The 24,561-nt window shown below is 42.7% G+C and overlaps 1 protein-coding gene across 1 annotated transcript in view; it reads right to left on the reverse strand.

The window, feature by feature from the left end:
- LOC311234949 (mitogen-activated protein kinase kinase kinase kinase 3-like) overlaps window positions 1–24,561 on the reverse strand; it is a 113,729-nt gene that overhangs the window by 69,695 nt on the left and 19,473 nt on the right. The window contains exon 2 of the mRNA XM_084322228.1: window positions 1,766–1,823. Within this exon, the coding sequence (XP_084178354.1) occupies window positions 1,766–1,823 (58 nt within the window). The remainder of the gene's footprint in view (window positions 1–1,765; window positions 1,824–24,561) is intronic.

Raw genomic sequence — 24,561 nt, forward strand, 5'->3', positions numbered from 1 at the left:
TTCTAATAAAACATGTTGATAAATTAGACATTGGGGCCTCATTCATGAAGCGATATGAGAACAGATTTCATTCTTAACTAGCATTTCCTCTTATTCTTGCTTTTCTCTCAGGCAAGACCAAATTCTAAGAGTTGTCGAGAGCACTCTTACCCAGATGAGAAACATTTAAAAAAGCCTACCATTCATAATAATAATAATACATCAGATATATATAGCGCTTTTCCTAATGCTCAAAGACAGTTTTAGTAGATCAAATAAAAATATATATACAAAAAGGTGAGAGGAAGGAGTTCATGGGTTGAAAGCAAACATTAGTCAATTGCCCCCAAATACAGTACCCCCAAATACAACTTTATAAACCCATAACTTTTCAATAATAATAATAATTATTATAACTTATTGCGTGCGTTCTGCTTCTGAAATGGATTGTATATTGCTGTTAGAACAGTTAGATGCTGGCTGCCCAGGCCGTACGCATAGAACGCATATTTACAACCTCCCCTCCCCTCCCCTCCCCTCTCTCCTCTCCTCTCCCCTCTTCTCTTCTCTGCTCCACACCTACAAGTTCTGAGCACACTAGGAGTGCAGGGACCTTTCAGAGAGAGATGACTGTCATCTCTCTCTGAAAGGAGAGAGCATAGGATCATCAGCGGTATATACATATCAGTATACTGCGCGATTGGTTCTTGACAAGCCTGCAGTCGTTCAGTATTGACAAAGCCTACTTTGCTGGAACGATTTATTTCGTACTATACAGTATAAGTACAAGTATAAGTCTTTATTTGTCATCAGATTAACACACACAGGGCGGCTAGGTGGTGCAGTGGGCAAGGCGCTCACCACCAATGCAGGAGACGCTGGGTTCGAGCCCAGCTCTCCGCATTGCTATCAGCTTGGCTGGTTGTTCATACTAATACAATTGGCAGTATTGGGGGGTGGGAAGCTGATGGGTGGGGATCGGACGTTGTGGACAGCGACTCCTACAGGTCGGTTGTGCGCCTGCGCAGCAGAATCAGGAAGCGACTGGGGCGGCGTGCCCTCCAAACGCAGACCCCCGACGCTGAGAGATCGCGCTGTGCAGGTGAAAAGATGCGACTGCTGCTTCCTCGAGTACCGGAGGGGACACGTGATGTAAGGCTTAGTCCACATTGCAGCCGGCTTGTGGGAGGCATGGCCTAACAGCGTTCGAGACAGGGGAGGGTAGAATTGGACGATACGAAATTGGGATGAGAGAAAAATTGAAAATGGGAGAAAAAGTAGAAAAAAAAAAAAAGAACACCACACACACATACGTGATGAGCGACCCACAGGAACTCATTTTGAGATCAGTCGGAAATCACTTCCTGTTGAATATATCAGACAGGGATCAGATGCCGAACCACGGCTGTTTTACACACACCTCATTCGCCTTATAAGGAGATGGCGGGCGTGTCTGTATGCAAATGAATTGAGCGCGAACATGCATTTCAGTTTAAGAATGAGTGGGATTCATCATGAAGACACCTGGGTAAGCACAGATTTTGACGTTAAAAATGGCTTGATGAATGTGGCGGTGGCTTTTCTTATTGTTCTCTTAACAGACAGGTAAGCAAGAATATAAGAAAAATAATAAGAGAGTATTGGTGAATGAGGCCCATTGTTCTTATTTTAGGCAGACGGCTTCCATTTGAGAAACAACAAACATTCTCTTATCTTTCCTAACTTTCCTGAGAGAGAGACGGAGAGAGATAGCGATAGCGATAGAGATAGAGGAGACGGAACTCACCAGGTTCCAGCTTGATGACTTTGATGGCAGCCAGCTCTCCTGTGTTGACATTACGGGCCTGAGAGGGGGAACACAGAGAGAGAGGGACAGAGAGAGAGAGACAGAGGGGTTAGTTTTTCTCCTCTAATCCTGAAGACTTGACATTTTGGACGTGTGAGGTTTCTACAAGACATCGACACTAGCTTCTAAAAATAAACTACTGAGCAGCAGTATGCAGTATTTACATTAGGGGGCTGGGCAGGAATTATACATGAAATCTACATGAATAAAATATGGCCTTTCAGAATAGAAGTGTGTGTGTGTGTGTGTGTGTGTGTGTGTGTGTGTGTGTGTGTGTGTGTGTGTGTGTGTGTGTGTGTGTGTGTGTGTGTGTGTGTGTGTGTGTGTGTGTGTGTAATTTTATACAGATTCTCAAAATCCATTCAATACAAATCTTGCCAGGCGGTCAGAGGATCCAGAAAAACATCCAGCCGAACACAAGTTTCACACAGAACTACAAGCAGTGACGCACCAAAGGCAGGAGGGAGAAAGATCCAAACTTGTGAAGAATTTGGCCAAGTTAGCCGCCTGCCTGAACATAGCCTTAAGTGCAGATAACAAGACGTTAGTGAGATTTCATCATGCGCCAGAGCATTTACCAGCACAGTTAAAGGGGCACTTCACCAAAAAAACAATGCTGATTTATTTTGCACATAATCTCACACACATCCAAAAACAGTTTTGCACACATTAACTTAGTTTGACAGCTATTGAGGGTACATTTGTTTGAAATTATAGCAATACCTTGTCTTATAGACACTGCTACCTTATAATTTCACTAAGCTGTAATTAACACAAAACAAGATGACATCACTGGTGGCCATATTCAAATAGTTTTACTCTCAATAACTGTCAAACTAGATTAATGTGTGCAAAACTGTTTAGTTTTGGGATGTGTGTGAGATTATGTGCAAAATAAATCAGCATTGTTTTCCGATAAAATAACCCCTATAATAATATGAAGAACTGGAAGATGTTTGTTATCATGAAGTAGCTGGATGGACATTAATGAAAAGGTGACATTAAGGACAAAATCTTTATAAAAGATAGAAATACAAGGAAGCATTGACTTGACACGTGTCTACTGGGAAATTATTACAAAGCGGTCGTGGACCTTTAGCCGGTTTTAGATCGATTAAGGTCCAGGAGGACACCTTTTTGATTAATCTATTTGGCTTGATTCTATTGTTTTTCTATATATAGTGGGGCTAGCCATATCACTTTACTTTTCAGATTTTAACCAATAGCCGACAAACATAAAATAGGCCAATCCATTTTCACAACACACGTTGTCCCAGATTGAATAGTATATAGGCTAAATGATCCCCTGCTAATACAAAGGTATCAGAACTAGTGATGCACCGATGTGAAAATTGTGGTTGATACCGATAACAGATATTAATATTGCTGTTCTGGCCGATACCGATATTTACCGATGTCGATATCTCTGTATAGAAAACACTTTTTTTATGATAACCAAATAAAGAGGTATTTTCCAAAAAGCATTTTCTTTGTACTTTTGTAACTTATTCTCAGAAATGACTGATATTTTGAAACTAAAGTAAAAAATTAAAAATAAAATAAAGATAATATTATTATATCGGTTCATATCGGCCCTATCTTGATATCGGACCGATACCAATGTGTAAAAAAACTGCCATATCGGCCGATATTATATCGGCGGCCGATATATCATGCATCACTAATCAGAACCTTGACCTGTTCTGCCAATGCTAACATATAGCCTCTACTGCAAGAGTTTTCAATATAGGCCCATATAACACACGTTTTTCCCCATTTGTCTGACAAACTGAAATTCCGTAAGTCCTAGTGGAAAGTTTAAACCCTGGTGTGCGTGTGTGTGTGTCAGGTGGCATGTATCAATGCAGCTCTATATCTGACATAGACCCCTATAATTGAGAAAGAGGAAAAACACGAGACAAAAAAAGTAATATTTGTTATCATTACAAAACATTACAATTTGGGGACAGCAAGACCAATACTGAAACATAAAGAAAATATTAGGCTATTAGGAGAGTGTGACTTGAATTGATATACAGCCAAATGAAAAATAGCTTCATATCAGCCCTGGCTGTGCTTTAGAGATAGCAAACAAGGAATGTGTGTTTTTTTTGCGAATCAATCTGAACTAGGGATGCCCTCCTGGTCACGTTTTTTTTGCCACAGATACCGATCACCGCTCGTCTATGAACCCATATCGGGCGATACACCGCCAATACCGATCGTTTTTGGTTTTGTTATAGCAGCTGCCAGTATTATACTGTAGGTCTGACACAGGCCTTCTCAAAGTCCGGACTCTGGTCCAGATCCGGACCGAACCACAACTGTCTCTGGAGTCTGGACTCTGAGCAAATTATACTTTTCATATGTATAATCTTATCTGTATTATCTGCGAGACATCGCCCAACGAGTCAAAATTCTCCGCTATCTCAACTGCAAGCAGCGTCCACTCACTGTCTGTATGTGTCTGTCTAGTGTCTACTCTGCTTTGGTCCAATCACATCCCCCCACCCACAGTGTGTGAATCAGAGGCAGAGTAGGGCGGGTCTTCACGGAATGCTTGTTGTCTCTCAGCGACCTGGGGCAGTGTAGCGTATGGGTTAGCAAGGCTCAATGTGCGAGAATAGTCTGTCATCTCGACCATAGATATATATCTATGGTCTCGACTACACTTACTCCCTCTCATGCTCGCTCGCTCGCACACACATGCTTTCTCTCTCACACACAGTTCGCTCTCTCATGCTCTCATAATAATAATTATAATAATTAATAATAATAATTTAGGACCTGCTCAGAGGTCATTAATCGGCATGCATGCGATGCATGTATGCGATTCGTCTCTGCGATTAACCCATCCCGTCGTCCTTCCCCCCCAAGGGCAGCCGGGAGCAGACAGGCGCAACGTGAGCCGCGCCAGGGGACCAATCCAAGTGCTCCTGTCAGTCTTCGTCAAGGACGCCACAGCGTTAGCGATCTTGTTGTTGTGCATGTTTTTCCATTGGGTTTATCTTATCGGGGGGGGGGGGGGGAGGGGGGACCCTTGCGAGCACGGGGAGAACATGCAAACTCCACACAGAAAGGCATGGGAGATACCCCACCTGGGTAACTGGCATCATGGAAACCTGGTCCCCAAGCGGGAATCGAACCCTGGACCTTCTTGCTGTGAGGCGACAGTGTTTAACCACTACACCACCGTGCCGCCTCTCATTCCAACTCCGCTGAGAATTGGATCATGTTTTTCGCACACGTCGTCATCGATCGGTTTTCGCAATCGGCGACTAGAAAGCCTTGTCGGAATTCCCCAATCTCATATTTATACTGAATATGGCCGATCGATCGGGGCATCCCTAATGATCTCAACGGTTAAGTTGGTGTATTCCAATCATGCTTCATGAACTCTTAAGGCAGAAATAACTGTACTTTGGGCTGCAATGTGACAACCAGGAAGCTCTCGGTTCCTAAAAGGAACGCGTGTACCGTTAAGCAGATCATGTGAGAGAGGGAAAAGGACTGCAGATGGTGGCTCCGACATTAAAAGAGGCACGTTCAGAATTTTGTACCCATAGCCTTATTTCCGACACACATCAATGATGTCATTGAAGGCACAATCCAGGCTGTGCTTCATACTGGATACCCAGCTCCTCCTTAGCAACAAAACCATGTCCTACAGGCATTTTCAAGACAAACTACTACTGTTCTTTATACTGGATATCCGCAGCAGTGGCCACTATATCCAGTATAAAGAACAGTATTAGATTGTGCTGGAAATGCCTGCAGGACATTGCTGAATCATGTCACACACAGACAGACAAATGACACCATCAGTGATGCAGTGGTGGGGTGGGTGGACGGGGTACCACGGCGTCCTAGTAGTTCGCTGAGCAGAAGTATGCGCAATCACGCACGTGCAGTCGCGCACGGACGTGCACACGCGCGCACACAAAAATGCGTTCACAATTGTCACTGGACTCGTCGCGCCGTGCGCCAAGTACCCGGCCGGCACTTATCTCTATCACCTAGACTTTGCATAATAATAGGATACCGATAGCATAACAAAGGGTTTGCTTGAGCTGTGGAACCTCTCACTATGTGACAATGGTCCCGACTGGAAGGATCAAGGATGAGGCATTAAGTTGTGCTGCAGAAGGAAACTGTCCTTCTGTAAACTAAGTTACATTGTTAATTTCGTTTGTATTGACTTTTCTAGTTTAAGTTCATTCAATTAAAGAAATTGTAACTACAATTACATTTTGTTTGTTTTTCAACCATATCTGTTGACAATATAATTTCTTTATATATTGAAGGCTACATCCTGCTACCTTTTTCAGCTTCTCTATTTCAAGGCAATATTTACAAAAACTAAACTAAAACTAGTAATTTCCTATACAAACATGTTTCCTACTATTTATTCTGCATAATAATAATCTGTTCTGTGCGCGTGCACGTGGCGTCCGGGCAGTTCCCATATTACAACTGCACCACTGGACACCATATACACACACACTCCTGTGACCAGTGTACCTCACATATAGGAGTAGAAATGTCAGCCAAAGACAACAATAATCTCCATCTTGTGGTGGAGGACAAGATAGGGACAACCATCCAGAGAGCATGAGCACCGTGGGCATCTGTCTTCTCTACGACTAGCCTAAAGACCCAATTATACTTGTGTGTGTGTGTGGGCAGTGTGTCACGGCTCCTTTCTCTGACCATTAGGGGTGTAACGGTACACAAAATCCACGGTTCGGTGCGTACCTCGGTTTTGAAGTCACGGTTCGGTATTATTTCGGTACAGTTGGGGGGGGGGGGGGGGGGGGATACAAAAAATATTTGCTTTTCATTTATCTATTTATTTAAATATTAAACAATATAAAACAAATTGGCCATAATTGACTGAGCAAACTAATGCTTACTCTGCTGTAACCTACTAATAACACTTAAGTAAATCTGAAGATTATTATATAGCAGATGCCTTGGAGGATAAGTCGTGGACAACTGTAGCGTGTGCTTGTTTATACATAACCCCTTTCATGACTGTGATGCAAGCCCTGCTTGAATACAGGGGCAGCCAGGGCTTACATCACAGTCATGAAAGGGGCTAGTTTATACAGCGCTGGTGGTATGACTTGCTGGCTGAAATACGGACGAGAGGGAACTAGGTAGCAGGGCTTATTACTTTTAACATGTGCTTAAACCCAGTGTTCTCGACAACGGAGTATGGTCGCAGATCTGCTGCTATAAAAACACCTATGGCGTTTGTTATTGCTTTGGTCCGGCAACGGGGAGCTGGGTTTGCACTAGGATCTGTTTCTTCCGTGTACCAGTGATATTCACATTCGGGTGATGCCGTTTCAAATGCGTGATAAAGTTTGCAATAAAGTTGAACAATGACATGGCTCTGGCTTGTCAGTTAGTATTGACTCGACATACTAAGGCTAATATGCTATGCTGAATTACAGCTATCGTTCAGTGTAGCTGCGCGCTGCGTGGGATGAACAAACAACATCCGGTTAGTTGTGCACGTTATATTAGGGCCGGGGGGATTTAAGTTCTGCAAAAAAAGGTTCCATACCGTTGCAATCGCTCGGTGCACAGCGCGTACTGTACCGAAGGACCACATTGAGGCGGTACAGTACGTATCCGCGTACCGTTACACCCCTACTGACCATCATACCTACACATACTGTATATTTTTACGCTAATCAATTATTTCCCCTTGCAGCAGTATTGAAAAGAATGTAAATGAATGATGAAGACAAAATATGAAAAAATATGTCATATTACATTGTAATGCATACTGAAAAACAATTATTGTCAAACACCGTCGTCGTACCATCAAAACAAAAAAGAATATTGTGATATGATGGCCACCAGCTATGTGTTGACCTTGCTGTGGCCTTGGGAGACTAGCGGCGAGAAGCATCACTGATTGTGGAAAATCTCTTCCTAACCCTTTAAGAACTAGTGTATCATATCATGTGTGAGATTAGAATGTTGAGAACTCAACATTCTAAAGAAGAAGATAATTTTATTGTCAATGTACACAAGGCCATTTAAATTTGTCTTTTCGCATAGCCCTCCTAGTTACACATACACACAGTCCCCCACACATAGGGATGGGAATCGAGAACCGGTTCATAATTGTCCCGATTCCTGGAATCGCATGCCTCCGTGACTATCGATTCCTCTTATATCGATGCCATGTTTTTCCGACAGTTGCGCATTTTAAAACAATAACGTTAGCGCCACGCATGCAGCCATAGCAGACTATTTGATTCCTTGACTAGGAAAACCTAAATGAAAACGAATGCTTTCACTGGATATTTAAATATTCTCCCATTTCATCCATTTTAGATGATCACAATAGACTGAGGCTGCAGCTAGTGGTTCTCGCGCACCTCAGGAAAATCCTTTCACGCTAGCACAGCGGGGTAAACTGACTCAGGAAAAGGTGAACGAGTGTCACAGAGTCACAAAATTTGTAAGGGCTAGAAATTGCGACCATTTCGGTGGGGGCTCAACAATAAATGACAATCAGAAATGTCAAGTTGCATGTTGTTATTCTAACCAGCTTAGTTCTGTTGCATTTCCAATTTATTTATTTAAATTATGAATTTATCAGGAATCGATAAGGGAATCGACAAAGAATCGGATCGATAAGCAGAATCGATAATGGAATCGTATCGATAAAATCTTATCAATTCCCATCCCTACCCACACATATGTATTTCAGAGAGGTCAGAGCCTGCAGTGCAGCGCACCTGGAGCAGTTTTTGGGGTCCGGTGCCTTGCTCAAGAGCACTTAGACAGGATGGTGGGCACCGTAGATGTAATACCAGCCTCCTTGTCATTCACCAGATCACAGCTGGAATACACCCTCCTTCTGGAGACGGGGATCGAACCAGTGACCTTTTAATTTCTGGCCAGCCTTATTACCTCTATCTCTAGGCCATCCTGCCTCCTAACAGGTGATGGGAGGTGAAGGTGATGTCACGAAGCTAAAGTGTTCTAGAACTCGGAGAAAACATTCTAAAAACATACACCTGAAAGGGTTAATCAGAGGCTCCGAGCCATAACACCTTATCAACGCTGACATTGACCCATCTCAAGAAGGAGCTTGAAAGCCACAGACTATACTGCCATCTTCACTGCTTAGGCCCAGATGTGGCTACAGGTCTTGGAGGATATCCTACAAAAGATGATACTGTAGGCTAATTGACCTGTCTCAAGCCCCACCCTCTTTTCTTGATCCCTCCAACCACAACTGTTGCTTCCCTCAGACAATTGGATGATTAAGAAAAGAGGGCAGGGCTTGACATAGGTAAATTGGCCTACAATATCCTCTATGCCTGTGTGCCGTGAATCACATGCACCTTTCTCAGGCAATGGTGTTGGGAAATTCTGCCCAGCGAGCCCTTTCGCAAAATCGGACTCAACCCCTGCAATGTAGCGTGTAGCTTGGGAGATTAGAGGAAGTTAAACTATTCAATCCAATTCTATTCTTTTCATGTATGACTACCTCCATGGTAGACAGTAACACACACACACCCATATCCACCCTGATGCTGGGTCAAGTCGCACCACCATACCTGGATATTTACCCAACATTTACAGGAAAGCGGTGGCATTTTAAACTCTCCGTCAAGACATTTCAATTCACTTTCCCTTCAAAACACTGCAGAGGAGAGGCTTTGATCCTGGCAACACGATTAACAGAGGACGAGGACATGGGAAACCTGTGACAAAGCGGAAGACCAACTACAAATGAACTTGAATGGCAACTTAACACAAGACTCAAAGGAATATCACCACTGTGGGCTCACTACAAATCTGTTTCTACAAAAAAAGTTCTAGCTTAACTATGGCCATGCCATATGCGCTAACCACATAGATTACAGACAGATAGACAAAACATATAACGAACAACGTAAAAGGATCATATATACTAGTGATGCACGATATATCGGCCGCCGATATAATATCGGCCGATATGGCAGTTTTTTTACACATCGGTATCGGTCCGATATCAAGATAGGGCCGATATGGGGCAAAATAAATAATATTTTTTTTCTTTTTACATGTTTTGGCCTTAAATCGTTTCAAAATATGTCATTTCTGAAAATAAGTTACAAATGTAAAAAAATAATATGCGTTTTTGGAAAATAGCTCTTTATTTGATTATCATAAAAAAGTGTTTTCTATACAGAGATATCGACATCGGTAAATATCGGTATCGGCCAGAACAGCAATATTAATATCGGTTATCGGTATCTTCGGCCACAATTTTCACATCGGTGCATCACTATACTTGATCCTATAGTCCCGCTGAACACAACTAGTCCCAACGTCGGGCGCTTTGGACGGGCTAACCGGTCACATTACTGTGGACAACGGAGGGATCACTGGTTGGTTTTGGCCGATTATGCCGTCCACTGCATCAAACCACGGAAAATATATTGAAGCCTCATCTTCTTCACTTTTTAGCTCGACATTGTTGACTGATCTGTTGTACCCGTGTGCACGCACATTTTCTAATAACAGCATTTTATTAGACATGCCAATAACTAAAGACGCGCTGGAGAAAAACCAAATTGGATGTTGCGAACGTCTTTTTTTTTTTTTAAACTTTGACCAGTCAGCTGGTTCTTTTAGCGTTTATCGCTTTTTCTGGTCAAGCATGACGGACAGAAACAGGTTGAATGGGGTATAGATCGGGGGAAAGACACTCTGAGAAAATACGGCGAGTCCGGGAGTCGAACTCGTGTACCCCAGATCCGTGACGCGCACGGTTGTCCCCGACGCCGAAATAGCGTCCGAGGTACGCGGTGAGCTACTGGAGCTCCCCTTTTGCGAACGTCTTTTACGTGTTATTTGTTATTTGAATATGCTAATTCATCTGTATCTGGATAACCAATGAACGGATTTTGTCGAGGCCGGTAGCGTTATTGCGGGGGAAATTGGTATCTATAGTCTGGTGTAGTTTTCATCCACGAAAAATGGAGGCTCTAATTATTATTATTCATAGAGACTCTCGAGCAATAATAATTATTAATACAGCCTCCATTTTTCATGGATGAAAACGACACCAGACTATAGATATCAGTCTTCCCGAAATAACGCTACCGGCCTCGACAAAATCCGTGCATTGGTTATACAGATACATGAATTATCATCTCATAATAACTTAAGTGGCTTTGTACGTGTTTTAGCTTATCTTTTACAGCTTATGTTTGGGGCAATTATTAGAGGCTCCATTTTTCGTGGCAGAAAAATACATCAGTCTATTAGAAATACATGCATTCGAACAAGAAACCAATGTATATAGCAATGGCAAAAAAATTGCGAGGCCTAATGCGAGCCAGGGAAGTCTTGGGCTTGTAACGAGGCTTCATCTCGAAGTTTTCATCATCATCCACTGAGCCGTGAGGCTCAACATGCTTGTTTGGTTGAGGTCTGAACTCGCCAAATTGCCCATAAATATCGTTTTTGTGGGTATTGTCCAGTTGTTGCTGTATGTTTTTATCTGCCCAAAATTCAAGCAAGCATGAAAGCATTACAGGTTTTGCTTGCACACCACGCCCCGCTCCGTCGTCGGGGACACTGGCGCGCACCCGAGACCACCTATTCCAGCGGTCCCGTCTTGGACCGAATCAGCGTCCCCGGTGACGGGGGGAGCGTTCTCATCACACTCTATTTTGGTGCGATCGTGCTCTGATTCGACCCTGAATGGCTAGTGTGAAAGCCCCCTGAGGCTCAGCTTCTTCCCCCAGGCCATCAGAACATTGAACTCTCCACACACAAGTACACATGAGCACACATATACACACACACAACACACATTCTGCATTCGCTCACACACAAACGGTCACTTTAAACACAATGGAAAGGTCACTTTAAAGGAACGAGGAAAATAAAGGTCACTTTAAGGAAAGAACTGATGTGGTTCTTGTATAGTATAATTTAGAAATAGCAAGTATAGCATAGAGTAAAAACTGTATATTGTATAGTAGTGTTATGTACATAGGACCCAGTGCCTTAATTCGTAGCTAACATTGTATTGCATTATCTCAGGACTTTAACATGTCTATTTTATCATGCCTATTTTATGTCTATTTTATTACCTGTTTATTATGTCTATTTTATTATTTAGTATTATTGCACAATCAAAGCGGGCATGGCCACCCGCATTTCACTGTATGCCCTGGTATGTGTAAACCTCTTGAATCTTGAATGTGTTCGAACTGGACTGGATTGATAATAATGTCTTTCGATCAGAGGGTATATCCTGGGGTCTAGACGTCTGCCATGATCACACCCATCTTCAAGGCGGGTGATGCTGCCAATGTCAACGATTACAGGCCCATAAGCTTTCTCACCATTTTCTCTGAGGTTGCAGAGAGATGTGTGGCAGAAAAACTAATTGCTTGTGTCGACAGCAGCCCCTTTACACTGCAGTTTGGTTTCAGAGCCAACTGTTAATTGGCAGAAAATGTCAGAGCTAAACTGGATTAGGGGGGGTTGTTGGAGCTGAATTTCTAGACCTAAGTAAAGCCTTCGATACAGTGAATCACTCTATATTAATCACAAAACCAACGCCTTATGATGGTTCAAATCCTACCTTGAAAATAGAACTCAGTGTAAGGATTAATTTAAGGCCGTCAATCGATTAAAATATTTAATCTGATTAATCGCATGATTGTCCATAGTTAACTCACGATTAATCGCAAATTAATCGCATATTCTTTATATGTTCTACATCTACCTTAAATGGATCTTTTTATAGTTTTAATACTCTTATCAACATGAGTCAACAAATGCTTGCTTTATGCAGCCATTTAACACAAAATGATGACCCTCATGCATTGCAAATTTGCATCAAATTCAAAACAGAGTGATGCACAAAATAACTTTTTTGTTATTATTATTACTTTGATTATTATTGTTATTATTATTATCTTAACACTTTGGGTGCCGGGAAACGCTTAAACACGTCATTCCCGGCCATGCTCAAATTGCCGAAGACGCTTTACAGAAATCTGGGATCGGATTCATATGTCCCCTCCGCTGGCCTGAGATCCACCAGGAGGACCCACTGAGCTCTCTGGCGGTTCAGGAGCGCCATCTGGTGGCCGATCGGCGCAATCGCTTAACAGGAAGTGCCATAGAGGTTGTGCTGGACGGCCGTATTACTTCCGGGCACTCGCTATAGGTCCCGGCATTCTAGCTCGTCACAATAAACAGCGATCGATTGCCAATAACTCGATAAACAACATGATTTGGACGTATATACCATTATACAAGCTGGAGATGGACCGGGTAAATCTACATCCCATAATGATAAAATTTCTACTCTACGATGATCGCCCAACGGCGCACGGAGACTGGGGTGAGTTTTAGCGTGTAAAGTTACCGTCTTCGATACTAACTGCTATTATCAACATTTGACCCACATTAGATGATTGTTATAACGCTGCCCACGGAATTATAAACGCCCCCTAGCCCATCCGGTCAACATCAGATGACGTGTAGTAACTTCTAGAAGTACATCTAGTTGGAATTTTTTATATCGCGCTGATTGCCATAAAACTGTATTGCATCATCAATATAATGTATTTGGGGCTATAGATCACGTTCTGGAGAAAGCTGCAGAAAGAGATGAAAACATACTTATACATTAGACCATACTTTACTATGAATATGTGAATGAAAAAGTTTAACGTTGCTACACAATGAACAATACATATAGGACTTTGAATGGGCCCTAATAATGGCAATGTAGCAATAGAATTTAAAAAGTTATAGCCCTGCAAAGAAGGGGACTTTCTCTATAGACAAATAGAGCCGGCAACCTACGGTTGATAATGAATTTAACCCATGGCAGCCAAAGTGTTAATATTATGAAAATTGTTTTATGAACTTATTTCACTTTACTTTTGTTTTTGTGTTTCTTTTTTATACAATGATTTAATGAGTTGAGGCCCCGTATAGGCCCATCTGGGTCTCTTGCCTCTACTCAGCACCTTTATACACTTTCTGTCATGGTCAATGTTTTCTACTGTTTTCCTGAAATGGTGCGAAATAAAAAAAAAGATTTAAAATAACTTAAAAGAAATAATTTAAAACAATGAATAAAGTGTGCATGAAATAATAGGGGAAAGAAATCGTTAGGAACTCGTATGTAAAAAGTATGCAGTCCTCAAGTTCAAGTAAAATAAATTGCCACTTTTGGGGGCACCAGTTAAGAGGTTAATGATTTGCCATCAGCATGTGTTGTATGCAGACAACACAGTAATATAGGCAGGCTGCTGTTAAACTACAGAAACAATGGTCCGTGTCACTCAAATGGCTCACAGACTCACATTTACATCTGAATGTGAAAAAACATTAAGTGAAACACTTTGCATGTTTTTCACAAAAAGGGCAGGTGCTACTCCAAAACATTCTGTCTATGTATGAGGTGAGATGCTTCAAGTCAGGTCCCCAACTTCAAATACCTTGGTATTATATTAGACTCAGCTCACTCATTTAAAAAGCAAGTTAAGCGGGGCGGCTAGGTGGTGTAGTGGGCAAGGCGCTCGCCACCAACACTGGAGACGCTGGGTTCGAGCCCAGCTCTCGGCATTGCTATCAGCTTGGCTGGTCGTTCATACTAACACAATTGGCAGTGTTATGGGTGGGAAAGCTGATGGGTGGGTCCTGGGCGTTGTGGACAGCGACCCCTACAGTTCGGTCGGGGCGCCTGCACAGCGAGGGTAGGATCTGGAAAAAGGTAGTGTGACCTTCCACACGTTACACTCTCCCGGTGAGAACCAGGCTGGCTGCCGGCTGGCTGCACGTGTCGGAGGAAAACATGTGACAGTCTCCAAGCCTCCCGGACCAACAGTAAGGGGGGGTGCGCAACAACCAGAAAGGGGGTTGGGAATTGGCATAACGACTAACAGTGGGATGGGAGAAAAACCGGGAAAAAAAGGAGGGGGGAAAAAGATAATAAAAAAATAAAATAAAATAAAAAGCAGGTTAAGCATATTTTAGGCAAAAGTCAAACCCAATTTGCACAACTTCAGATGTGAAAAAATCGTTGATACCGATACCTGGGCTTTGGGTATCGGCCAATACAGAGTACCGATCCGATACCCATTGTTAAATTAATAAACTGTATGCCTCACTGTGTGGAAGAGACTGGGATCATTCTTTTGTGCAAGGCAACATCAGGCTTGACTTAAAACATTACTTTCCTAACTTAGTGAAACAAAATGTAACAAATTAACACAGATATAAATGTAATGAATTGTTATTTCTTATTATATAATATTATTTAAAAAAAAAAAGTAAATAAATAAAGAAATCCTTTTTTTATTTTATTTTATATACCCGATCCAGCTATTTTAGTCATATCGGGGCTGATATCCGATATCATTATCAATATCGGATCGGTGCATACCTAGTTGTACTGCATGGATTACAATTGTTTTATTGCTGGCTGTGTGTCGTCTGCTAATGCTTATGTCTAGCTGTGCATAGAGCTGCCGCGGTATTGATATTTTCCTTACCGCACAAATTTGCGAAATATTTCCTACCGCCGCGGTTATTACCGCACAGTGCGCAAAAAAAAAAAAAAAGTTTGAATGCATTTTTTTTTTTTTTTAGTAGTCTACTCTTATAGCCTGCCTCTAGTCTAATGGCGCTTTTTCACTGCATAGTACCTACTCGACTCGACCCGATTTAGGTACCTGGTACTTCGTTCCTTTTCCACTGCAGCCAGGTACTACTCCGTTTGTCTCCGTGTGGGGATGCAGGCGGGGCCGCTTGTGTACACTGAAAGCTCCGTGGGCATAGTCATGTCCGAGGGCTTGCAGCAAGCCAGAGTTTAACACAGTTTCAATCAATCAATCAATCAATAACAACATTAACCAGACTCTCGTTGTGTCTATTCTGCTAAAGCTAACGTTACCTCTCATTGTGTCTATTCTACCAAGCAACCCGGGTTTAACGTTACCTCTCGTGTATATCTGCTGACGGTAGTATTAGGCTAATAACAACAACCAACTTAACACATCAGCGATCTTGTTGCGACACTAAACTCTCCGCTCGGTGGTAAATTGGGTTGATGTCGGTTTTGTTTCATCAATAAATGAGGCAGAATACACAGTGAATCCATCCTTTTTTGTTTATTGGAGTTGGTGCTGTCGCAAACAAATCCTGAATGAAATACATCCTTAGCGAGGGAGTAAAGATGGCGGCTTTCTGTTTTTGTTCAGAGACCCCAACGTGTGACGTGTCTCTCTTCTGACCAATCGGTGGTCTGCAATGTTTCACATGACTTTTCTGGTACCACTTCTACCCAATAGGGTCGCTTGGAACCAAGTAGGGTATATCTGCAGAGCCGCAAGCCCAACGTCTGGGCGCTACTTTATTATTTTTATAAAAAATAGCGGTGATGCGGTATTCAGCCCAACTCTGCGGTGGGCATGATGCAACAGCGATACCGCGGTAATGCGGTTATCGCGGCAGCTCTAGCTGTGCATAACTGTATCTTGTCTGATAACGCTTATGTCTTCTCGTCTATAGTTGTATCTAGTCTGATAATGCTTATGCTTGCCTGCTTGTGTTTTGTTGTATAATCGTCACTGCATAACATGTGCCTTACTGTGCCTACTTGGCTTAGTTATTTTATATTCATCTTTTATATAAATGTGCACATTGGCACATTTACAGCAAATAACGATGAGTAGCATTACAGAAAATAAGGGGGTAAAGACACAACCACAATACACAGAGAGAGAGAGAGAGAGAGAGAGAGAGAGAGAGAGAGAGAGAGAGAGAGAGAGAGAGAGAGAGAGAGAGAGAGAGAGAGAGAGAGAGAGAGAGAGAGAAGACAACAAACAGAAAGACAATCAAAGCTGTGTTGGGAGGGAGAGATAACGTGAGGTGGAGAGACGATCAGGGGACCATAGATGAGTCATAGTCACCCATGTTGGTGACAACAGCAGTCAGCCAGGACTGGATGGATTAGCTAACCAATACTTGGTTGATGCACTGACTGGCTAGCTAAATGCTGCCAACATACCATGAAACAGTTATAAGTTCTGGATGGGCACGAGTAATGTTTTTGCATATCCAGTACTCGCATGAATGAGTAGTGCTAGAGTAATTGTTTAGGGAAATATATTTTTAGAACACATCTTAAAGCACATGGCAACAGCAATAATGGGATATTGCGCTGAGTCACACACACACACACACACACACACACACACACTACCTATTTTATTATGTCTCGCTCTACGGACATAACAATGCACAGCAATATACCCGATGCTTTGCCAGTCAAAACAGTCAGTTACCATTACCCCCACTCTGTCTGCAGCAGGTCTCTCCGCTCATGGAACGGATAGTCTCGGATAGTATCAATAGTCTATGAATGCTACGCAAAGTGAGTGACATGTTGTTGGTGCAATTTGGAAATGCACAAACACACCGTTTTTATCTCTTAGATAACGCTAAGCTAGCTGTATTCCAACGCAACAAACGATTTGCATGCTCCACAGCTTCCAGTGTTGTCTTCCTGCAACAGCTCACACCTTGCAGGATTTCAGTGGCACAAACAAGCACTTTAGGTGGATGTATGTATTTGGTGGTAACCAAAAAAAAGTTCAGTTGAAACAGATAAGAGTATCAAACAGTATGTTTCAATTCACTGTCAATCACGGCCACTAGCTTATTACAATCACAGGAACAAGTGAATACTTTTGTCGTTGTTGTTGTTGAAGTTTGAAACCCAAAACAGCTTGGCGCAGCTGACAGTTTGCATTGCATCATCTTCACTGACTTCCAAATCCAAGTTTCATCATCATCACAGCTGACATTTTTCTTCACAACCACAAAACATTTGATCTTGCTCATTCAAGTATCGAAAATGAGAGGGCTGTATCAGGGCGTCAGTACCTACTACCTGCTGTACGAGTGCCAATACCAATACCACAGACCATAGACTTACTTAGGTCCTATATTATACTCCTTTTCAATGAGCAAATAGAGGTCTCTGAAGTCCCCAAAACATATCTTTGAAGTTTTTTGCTGAAGATACCACTCAAGATTATGCATTCTAGCACACCTCTATTTCAGTCCTGTTCTCAACAGGCTGTTTCTGTGACTGTGCCTTTAAATGCAAATGAGCTGCTCCGGCTCCCCAGTGCCATGCACCAGAACTGCGCATGAACAATCGAAAGAAACTGAGATCAAACAGTCAAACTAGCCATTGCAGATCAAATATTACTCAAGAGATCCAACAATGTTCGACTTGCGTCACGGAACCCGGACCATCAACAAATCAATCTTAACTATATTCATAGGACATACTTGACTCCTATAAGCAGGGGCGTAGCTGTAGATTGTGGGCCCCATGAAAGAATGTATCTGTAGGCCCCCAGTGAATGCAAAAATCTTTTTTGGCCATTTATTTATTGATGAAAACGCATAATATGGTTTTTACCTATACATTCGAATCAGCAGTTCGGCACCTGCACTGTTGGTGGGTGAGCCTAGTAAAGGATGTCGCATTGCGTTCATCTTCAATGAATGGACCAATGCAATAGTCTACCAAAGCCCCCCTCTCTCTCTATATATCTCACACACACACACACTTCAGAAACAAACATAATATCAATGAGAGCATCAATAAATACATCACCTGAGTGATGTCTACTTAAAAGTGCTGGGCCATTGGAATCATCCTAAGCTACCCCCCCCCCCCCCCCCCCCAGCTACGCCCCTGCCTATAAGACTGAACAGAATGGGTCTTAAACAAGACTCCAAATGCTCCTTATGTACAAATGGGGATGAGGGTACATTTATGCACATGTACTGGGACTGCCCACCAGTTAAGATATTCTGGAAAGAAGTGACCCAGCAATTATCAAATCTCTTAACTCTGAATATACCTGTACACCCCTCTGTATTACTGTTGAATGATGTTTTTGAGTGTGCAGTACCTATACAGCTAAAGAGATTGGTTTCATCTGGTATCACAGCGGCTAAAAAGCTGATAGCATCACGATGGTTTCAACCGGAAAAAATTTGCCGGAAGGTCTGGATTCTTACATATCTCGATGTGATTTATCTAGAAATATCTACAGCAATAATTTTGGGTCTCAGTGAATCCAAAATTACAATGTGGTTAGAAGTGGTGGAGAGAATAAAAGCTAGCATATAATTGTAGTGCCTGGTTAGGAGCGAATGATAATGGATGGATTATCCAAGGGGGGGCCCGGGGGGGGGGGGGGAGCGAGCGAGAGCATTATGTGTAGGGTATTAGATAGCAAGTATTAGGTGTATATCTTGTATAATACATTTATTTAAATGGTGATTTCATTGGTTGTGCACTGTTAATTAATGCTTGTATATCTAATTTTATGTTGTTATGTTTATGTGTTTGTTTAAAAAATTATACAAAAATAAAATACAAACAAAAGAGATCCAACAATTTCATATCCTAATTCCCGCTTAAAATGTTGTCAGAAACATATTTTAGGTGCAACATTAGGTAGAAAAGATAAGGTTTATGAGCAAGCTGCCATTCTGTACATGCACACACGAGTCAAGGACTGTGCGTTGCAAGGAGTTTTTTGGTGTGACATCACATAAAAACAGGAGTCCAAATGGCTCGATAAAAGACCGTTTCTGAATATGGGCTGTGCGCAAAATAGTAGGCCCGCCCATCAGAGACCCACATGCATGTCCAGAAGCACTGAAAAGGTGGATGTTTCATAATATGAGACCTTTAACTTCTCTATTATAGACTGACTAGAAGGACTAGCTGACTGAGGTTCCAAGTTAGTCAAATAACCATATTATTCGTTAAAGGAACTAGGAAGACGTTGGGAACTAGGCTAATGGAGGAACCTACTTCCAGTGACTGACGCTAAGCTAGGCTAACGGTGCGTGTCTTCCTACTCCTACTGCATGCACAGAGAAGAAAAAAGGTATGTATCTTCTTGTCTAACTCCAGGGTAGATGGCAAATAAGCTAATTTCCCAAAATGTTGGAGTTTTCCTTTAAGCGTCTCAATTTCCCCTAATAATTTGATAAAAACAAAAAAAGATTTGATAAGGGATTAGGATTATATAAACTGATTCGATGATGGATTCAGATTTGATCAAATGCTTTCAAACCCCACAGGGAGCACGGTAAATCTGCCCTTAAAGAGGCCTGAGGTCAGATTTGATACTCCCCCACTAAATTGCTAACATGGGGAAAGGGAGTAGGGAGGCTGATCCATAGTCAGCAGCAGCATTTTTTTTAAGGTCAAATTCACTTCAGAGTAGTTCCAGAGATCGCTCTGTGTCTAGTTTTTCCACACTCTATCTTGGTTGGTCTTGCAGCGTTTTCCATATTCTAATTCTCTCTCTCTCTCCTTCTACCCGTCCTGTCGTTTTATTTCCCCATACGTGTCACCAGCTGGCTGCCTCCCTGGCTTCATCAATAATACAGCCTTGACGGTGCATTCTCTCAGCGAGCAGCTTGGCCCACGAGCTCCAAGGCCTGTGTCCACATCTGGGCATAAGTAGCGAAGATGGCACTACAGTCAGTGGCTTTCAAACTCCTTCTCACGGGACCCGTGTCTTTCAAAGTCGTTTTTCTTGTGACCCAAACCCTGCATTTGATTCTGTATAATATGAAAACTAAACAGACGGCAAAGCGGGCTGGGCAGTGTGAAAGAAATTAATTTCACGCTAATCATCTGGAATGTGAGAGAAATCGTTGTTAATATATGGTCATGGTCATTCAGTTAAGATGACAGAATTGTGCAACAATGTCACAATATCATTATTTCTTCACAATATAATCCCAATACATACAACACACAACAAAGGATAATATTGAATTAATGCCCCACCTTACCTGCGATACAATTCACAGGGACTTGGGTAAGGATTTGGCAAGGCTACACAACTTGGATACAAATATCTCCAGAACCATTTGTTGGCGAGTGACCCATTTTAATATTTCCATAACGCACTGTTGGGTTCTAATCCCAGCTCTCTTTTTTTTCAATGTATTAGTGTTAATCCCCCCCCCTCCCCCTCCAACTCCAACTCTTGACATCGATATCAAACAATCGTGAGTTGGTCAAGCCTCAGTATGAAGGTCCTACTGTGATGGTGACTCAGTAGATCTATGTGCGCTCACTGGTCTGGTCTGGTCTGGTCCGTCTGTTAGCTCCAGACCAGTAGATCTATGTGGGCTCACTGGTCTGGTCTGTCTGTTAGCTCCAGACCAGTAGATCTATGTGGGCTCACTGGTCTGGTCTGTCTGTTAGCTCCAGACCAGTAGATCTATGTGGGCTCACTGGTCTGGTCTGTCTGTTAGCTCCAGACCAGTAGATCTATGTGGGCTCACTGGTCTGGTCTGTCTGTTAGCTCCAGACCAGTAGATCTATTGTGGGCTCACTGGTCTGGTCTGGTCTGGTCCGTCTGTTAGCTCCAGACCAGTAGATCTATGTGGGCTCACTGGTCTGGTCTGTCTGTTAGCTCCAGACCAGTAGATCTATGTGGGCTCACTGGTCTGGTCTGTCTGTTAGCTCCAGACCAGTAGATCTATTGTGGGCTCACTGGTCTGTCTGTTAGCTCCAGACCAGACCAGTAGATCTATGTGGGCTCACTGGTCTGGTCTGGTCTGTCTGTTAGCTCCAGACCAGTAGATCTATGTGGGCTCACTGGTCTGGTCTGGTCTGGTTTGTCTGTTAGCTCTAGAGCTGCCGCGGTATTGATCTTTTCCTTACCGCACAAATTTGCGAAATATTTCGTACCGCGGCAATAACCGCAAAAATAAATAAATAAATAAAAAAGTTTGAAAGCATTTTTTATTTTTTTTTGTCTACTCTTTATAGCATATAGCCTGCCTCTAGTCTAATACCTGGTACTTCGTTCCTTTTCCACTGCAGGTACCAGGTACTACTCCGTTTGTCTCCGTGTGGGGATGCAGGCGGGGCCGCTTGTGTACACTGAAAGCTCCGTGAGCATAGCTATGTCCGAGGGCTTGCAGCCAGGGCCCCAGAACCGTCCCGAAATACAATTTTAACCGTCCCAAAGTGAATGTAACCGTCCCAAAAATCAAATGTCGTTTCCTTACTTTGGTTTTGTCGTCTATAGTTGTTATTGCCACAAGAAACACCATTCAGAGAAGGGGAGAATAAATTGATTTAGTCAAAAGGCTCCCAGGTGGAAAGATTTCACAAGATAATATATGGTCATGGTCATTCAGTTAAGATGACAGAATTGTGCAACAATGTCACAATATCATAATTTCTTCACAATATAATCCCAATACATACAACACACAACAAAGGATAATATTGAATTAATGCCCCACCTTACCTGCGATACAATTCACAGGGACTTGGGTAAGGATTTGGCAAGGCTACACAACTTGGATACAAATATCTCCAGAACCATTTGTTGGCGAGTGACCCATTTTAATATTTCCATAACGCACTGTTGGGTTCTAATCCCAGCTCTCTTTTTTTTCAATGTATTAGTGTTAATCCCCCCCCCCTCCCCCTCCAACTCCAACTCTTGACATCGATATCAAACAATCGTGAGTTGGTCAAGCCTCAGTATGAAGGTCCTACTGTGATGGTGACTCAGTAGATCTATGTGCGCTCACTGGTCTGGTCTGGTCTGGTCCGTCTGTTAGCTCCAGACCAGTAGATCTATGTGGGCTCACTGGTCTGGTCTGTCTGTTAGCTCCAGACCAGTAGATCTATGTGGGCTCACTGGTCTGGTCTGTCTGTTAGCTCCAGACCAGTAGATCTATGTGGGCTCACTGGTCTGGTCTGTCTGTTAGCTCCAGACCAGTAGATCTATGTGGGCTCACTGGTCTGGTCTGTCTGTTAGCTCCAGACCAGTAGATCTATTGTGGGCTCACTGGTCTGGTCTGGTCTGGTCCGTCTGTTAGCTCCAGACCAGTAGATCTATGTGGGCTCACTGGTCTGGTCTGTCTGTTAGCTCCAGACCAGTAGATCTATGTGGGCTCACTGGTCTGGTCTGTCTGTTAGCTCCAGACCAGTAGATCTATTGTGGGCTCACTGGTCTGGTCTGGTCTGGTCTGTCTGTTAGCTCCAGACCAGACCAGTAGATCTATGTGGGCTCACTGGTCTGGTCTGGTCTGTCTGTTAGCTCCAGACCAGTAGATCTATGTGGGCTCACTGGTCTGGTCTGGTCTGGTTTGTCTGTTAGCTCTAGAGCTGCCGCGGTATTGATCTTTTCCTTACCGCACAAATTTGCGAAATATTTCGTACCGCGCCAATAACCGCAAAAATAAATAAATAAATAAAAGCATTTTTTATTTTTTTTGTCTACTCTTTATAGCATATAGCCTGCCTCTAGTCTAATACCTGGTACTTCGTTCCTTTTCCACTGCAGGTACCAGGTACTACTCCGTTTGTCTCCGTGTGGGGATGCAGGCGGGGCCGCTTGTGTACACTGAAAGCTCCGTGAGCATAGCTATGTCCGAGGGCTTGCAGCCAGGGCCCCAGACTAACTTTTTTCACCACCGTCCCAGAACCGTCCCGAAATACAATTTTAACCGTCCCAAAGTGAATGTAACCGTCCCAAAAATCAAATGTCGTTTCCTTACTTTGGTTTTGTCGTCTATAGTTGTTATTGCCACAAGAAACACCATTCAGAGAAGGGGAGAATAAATTGATTTAGTCAAAAGGCTCCCAGGTGGAAAGATTTCACAAGAATAATTATGATTAAAAATAAATAAATATATATATATAAAAAAAAGTGTTTAACAAGGTGCTAGTATAGGGATATTTGGTCACGGTGCTGTTATAGTCAACCAATTGGAGCCATGTTGATTATTCCTTCCATAGGAAAATATATTTAAATGTATTTGTATTTTATTTCGTTTTAGTTTTTTTTGTTATTACAAATGTGTGTTTATGGTTGAAAATGTTAGAGATAAATAAAGATCAAATCAAATCTAACTGAATAAGTTATCCCTCTTCTAACAAGAAAAACGTAGTTTAGCTTTAAACTATATAATGTCATTGCGTCCAGACTGAGATTCCACCTTTGATAACTAAAGTAATGACACTTGACTAGTAATGAAACATGTCCCTTAGATCGCGCTGTCCTCCTGGTCGATATTGATAACTGCTGCTAAAATAAAATAAAATAAGTCCCGAGTCGAGACTCCGTGCTGCTCCCAACGAATCCAAATAGTATGCAACTGCAGAGCCGCAGAGCCAGGGGCGCTTTCAGGTCCGGTCACTGGCCCGCTCAACAGCGCCCCCCACCCAACGGCTGAATTGCCAATGGCTGAATTGGAGTATTCAGCCGTTGGGTGGGGGGCGCTGTTGAGCGGGCCTGTGACCGGACTTGAAAGCGCCCCTGGCTCTGCGGCTCTGCAGCTGCATGCTATTCGCAAATCCAGCATGAGCCAGCTCCCGCTGCAGCCGTCGTTATCAGAACACTACACACATATCATCATAATGTTTACAGCAAACTGTAGTTGATCACCAGGTATGTTTTATTAACGTAGAATAATTAATATATATATGCGCGCACTGACAATCGGCTAATTGACATTTCCTGTGAAAAAAATTAAATCCTCTCCGTCCCGTTTGCGTCCCAAAAAAGATTTCTGTTCGTCCCAAATCAATATTTGATCATCCCCGGGACGACGGGACATCGTTAGTCTCAAGCCCTGCTTGCAGCAAGCCAGAGTTT

The sequence above is a fragment of the Notolepis coatsorum genome (assembly GCF_963971535.1).
Source record: "Notolepis coatsorum genome assembly, chromosome: 9".
Classification (NCBI taxonomy): Eukaryota; Metazoa; Chordata; class Actinopteri; order Aulopiformes; family Paralepididae; genus Notolepis; species Notolepis coatsorum.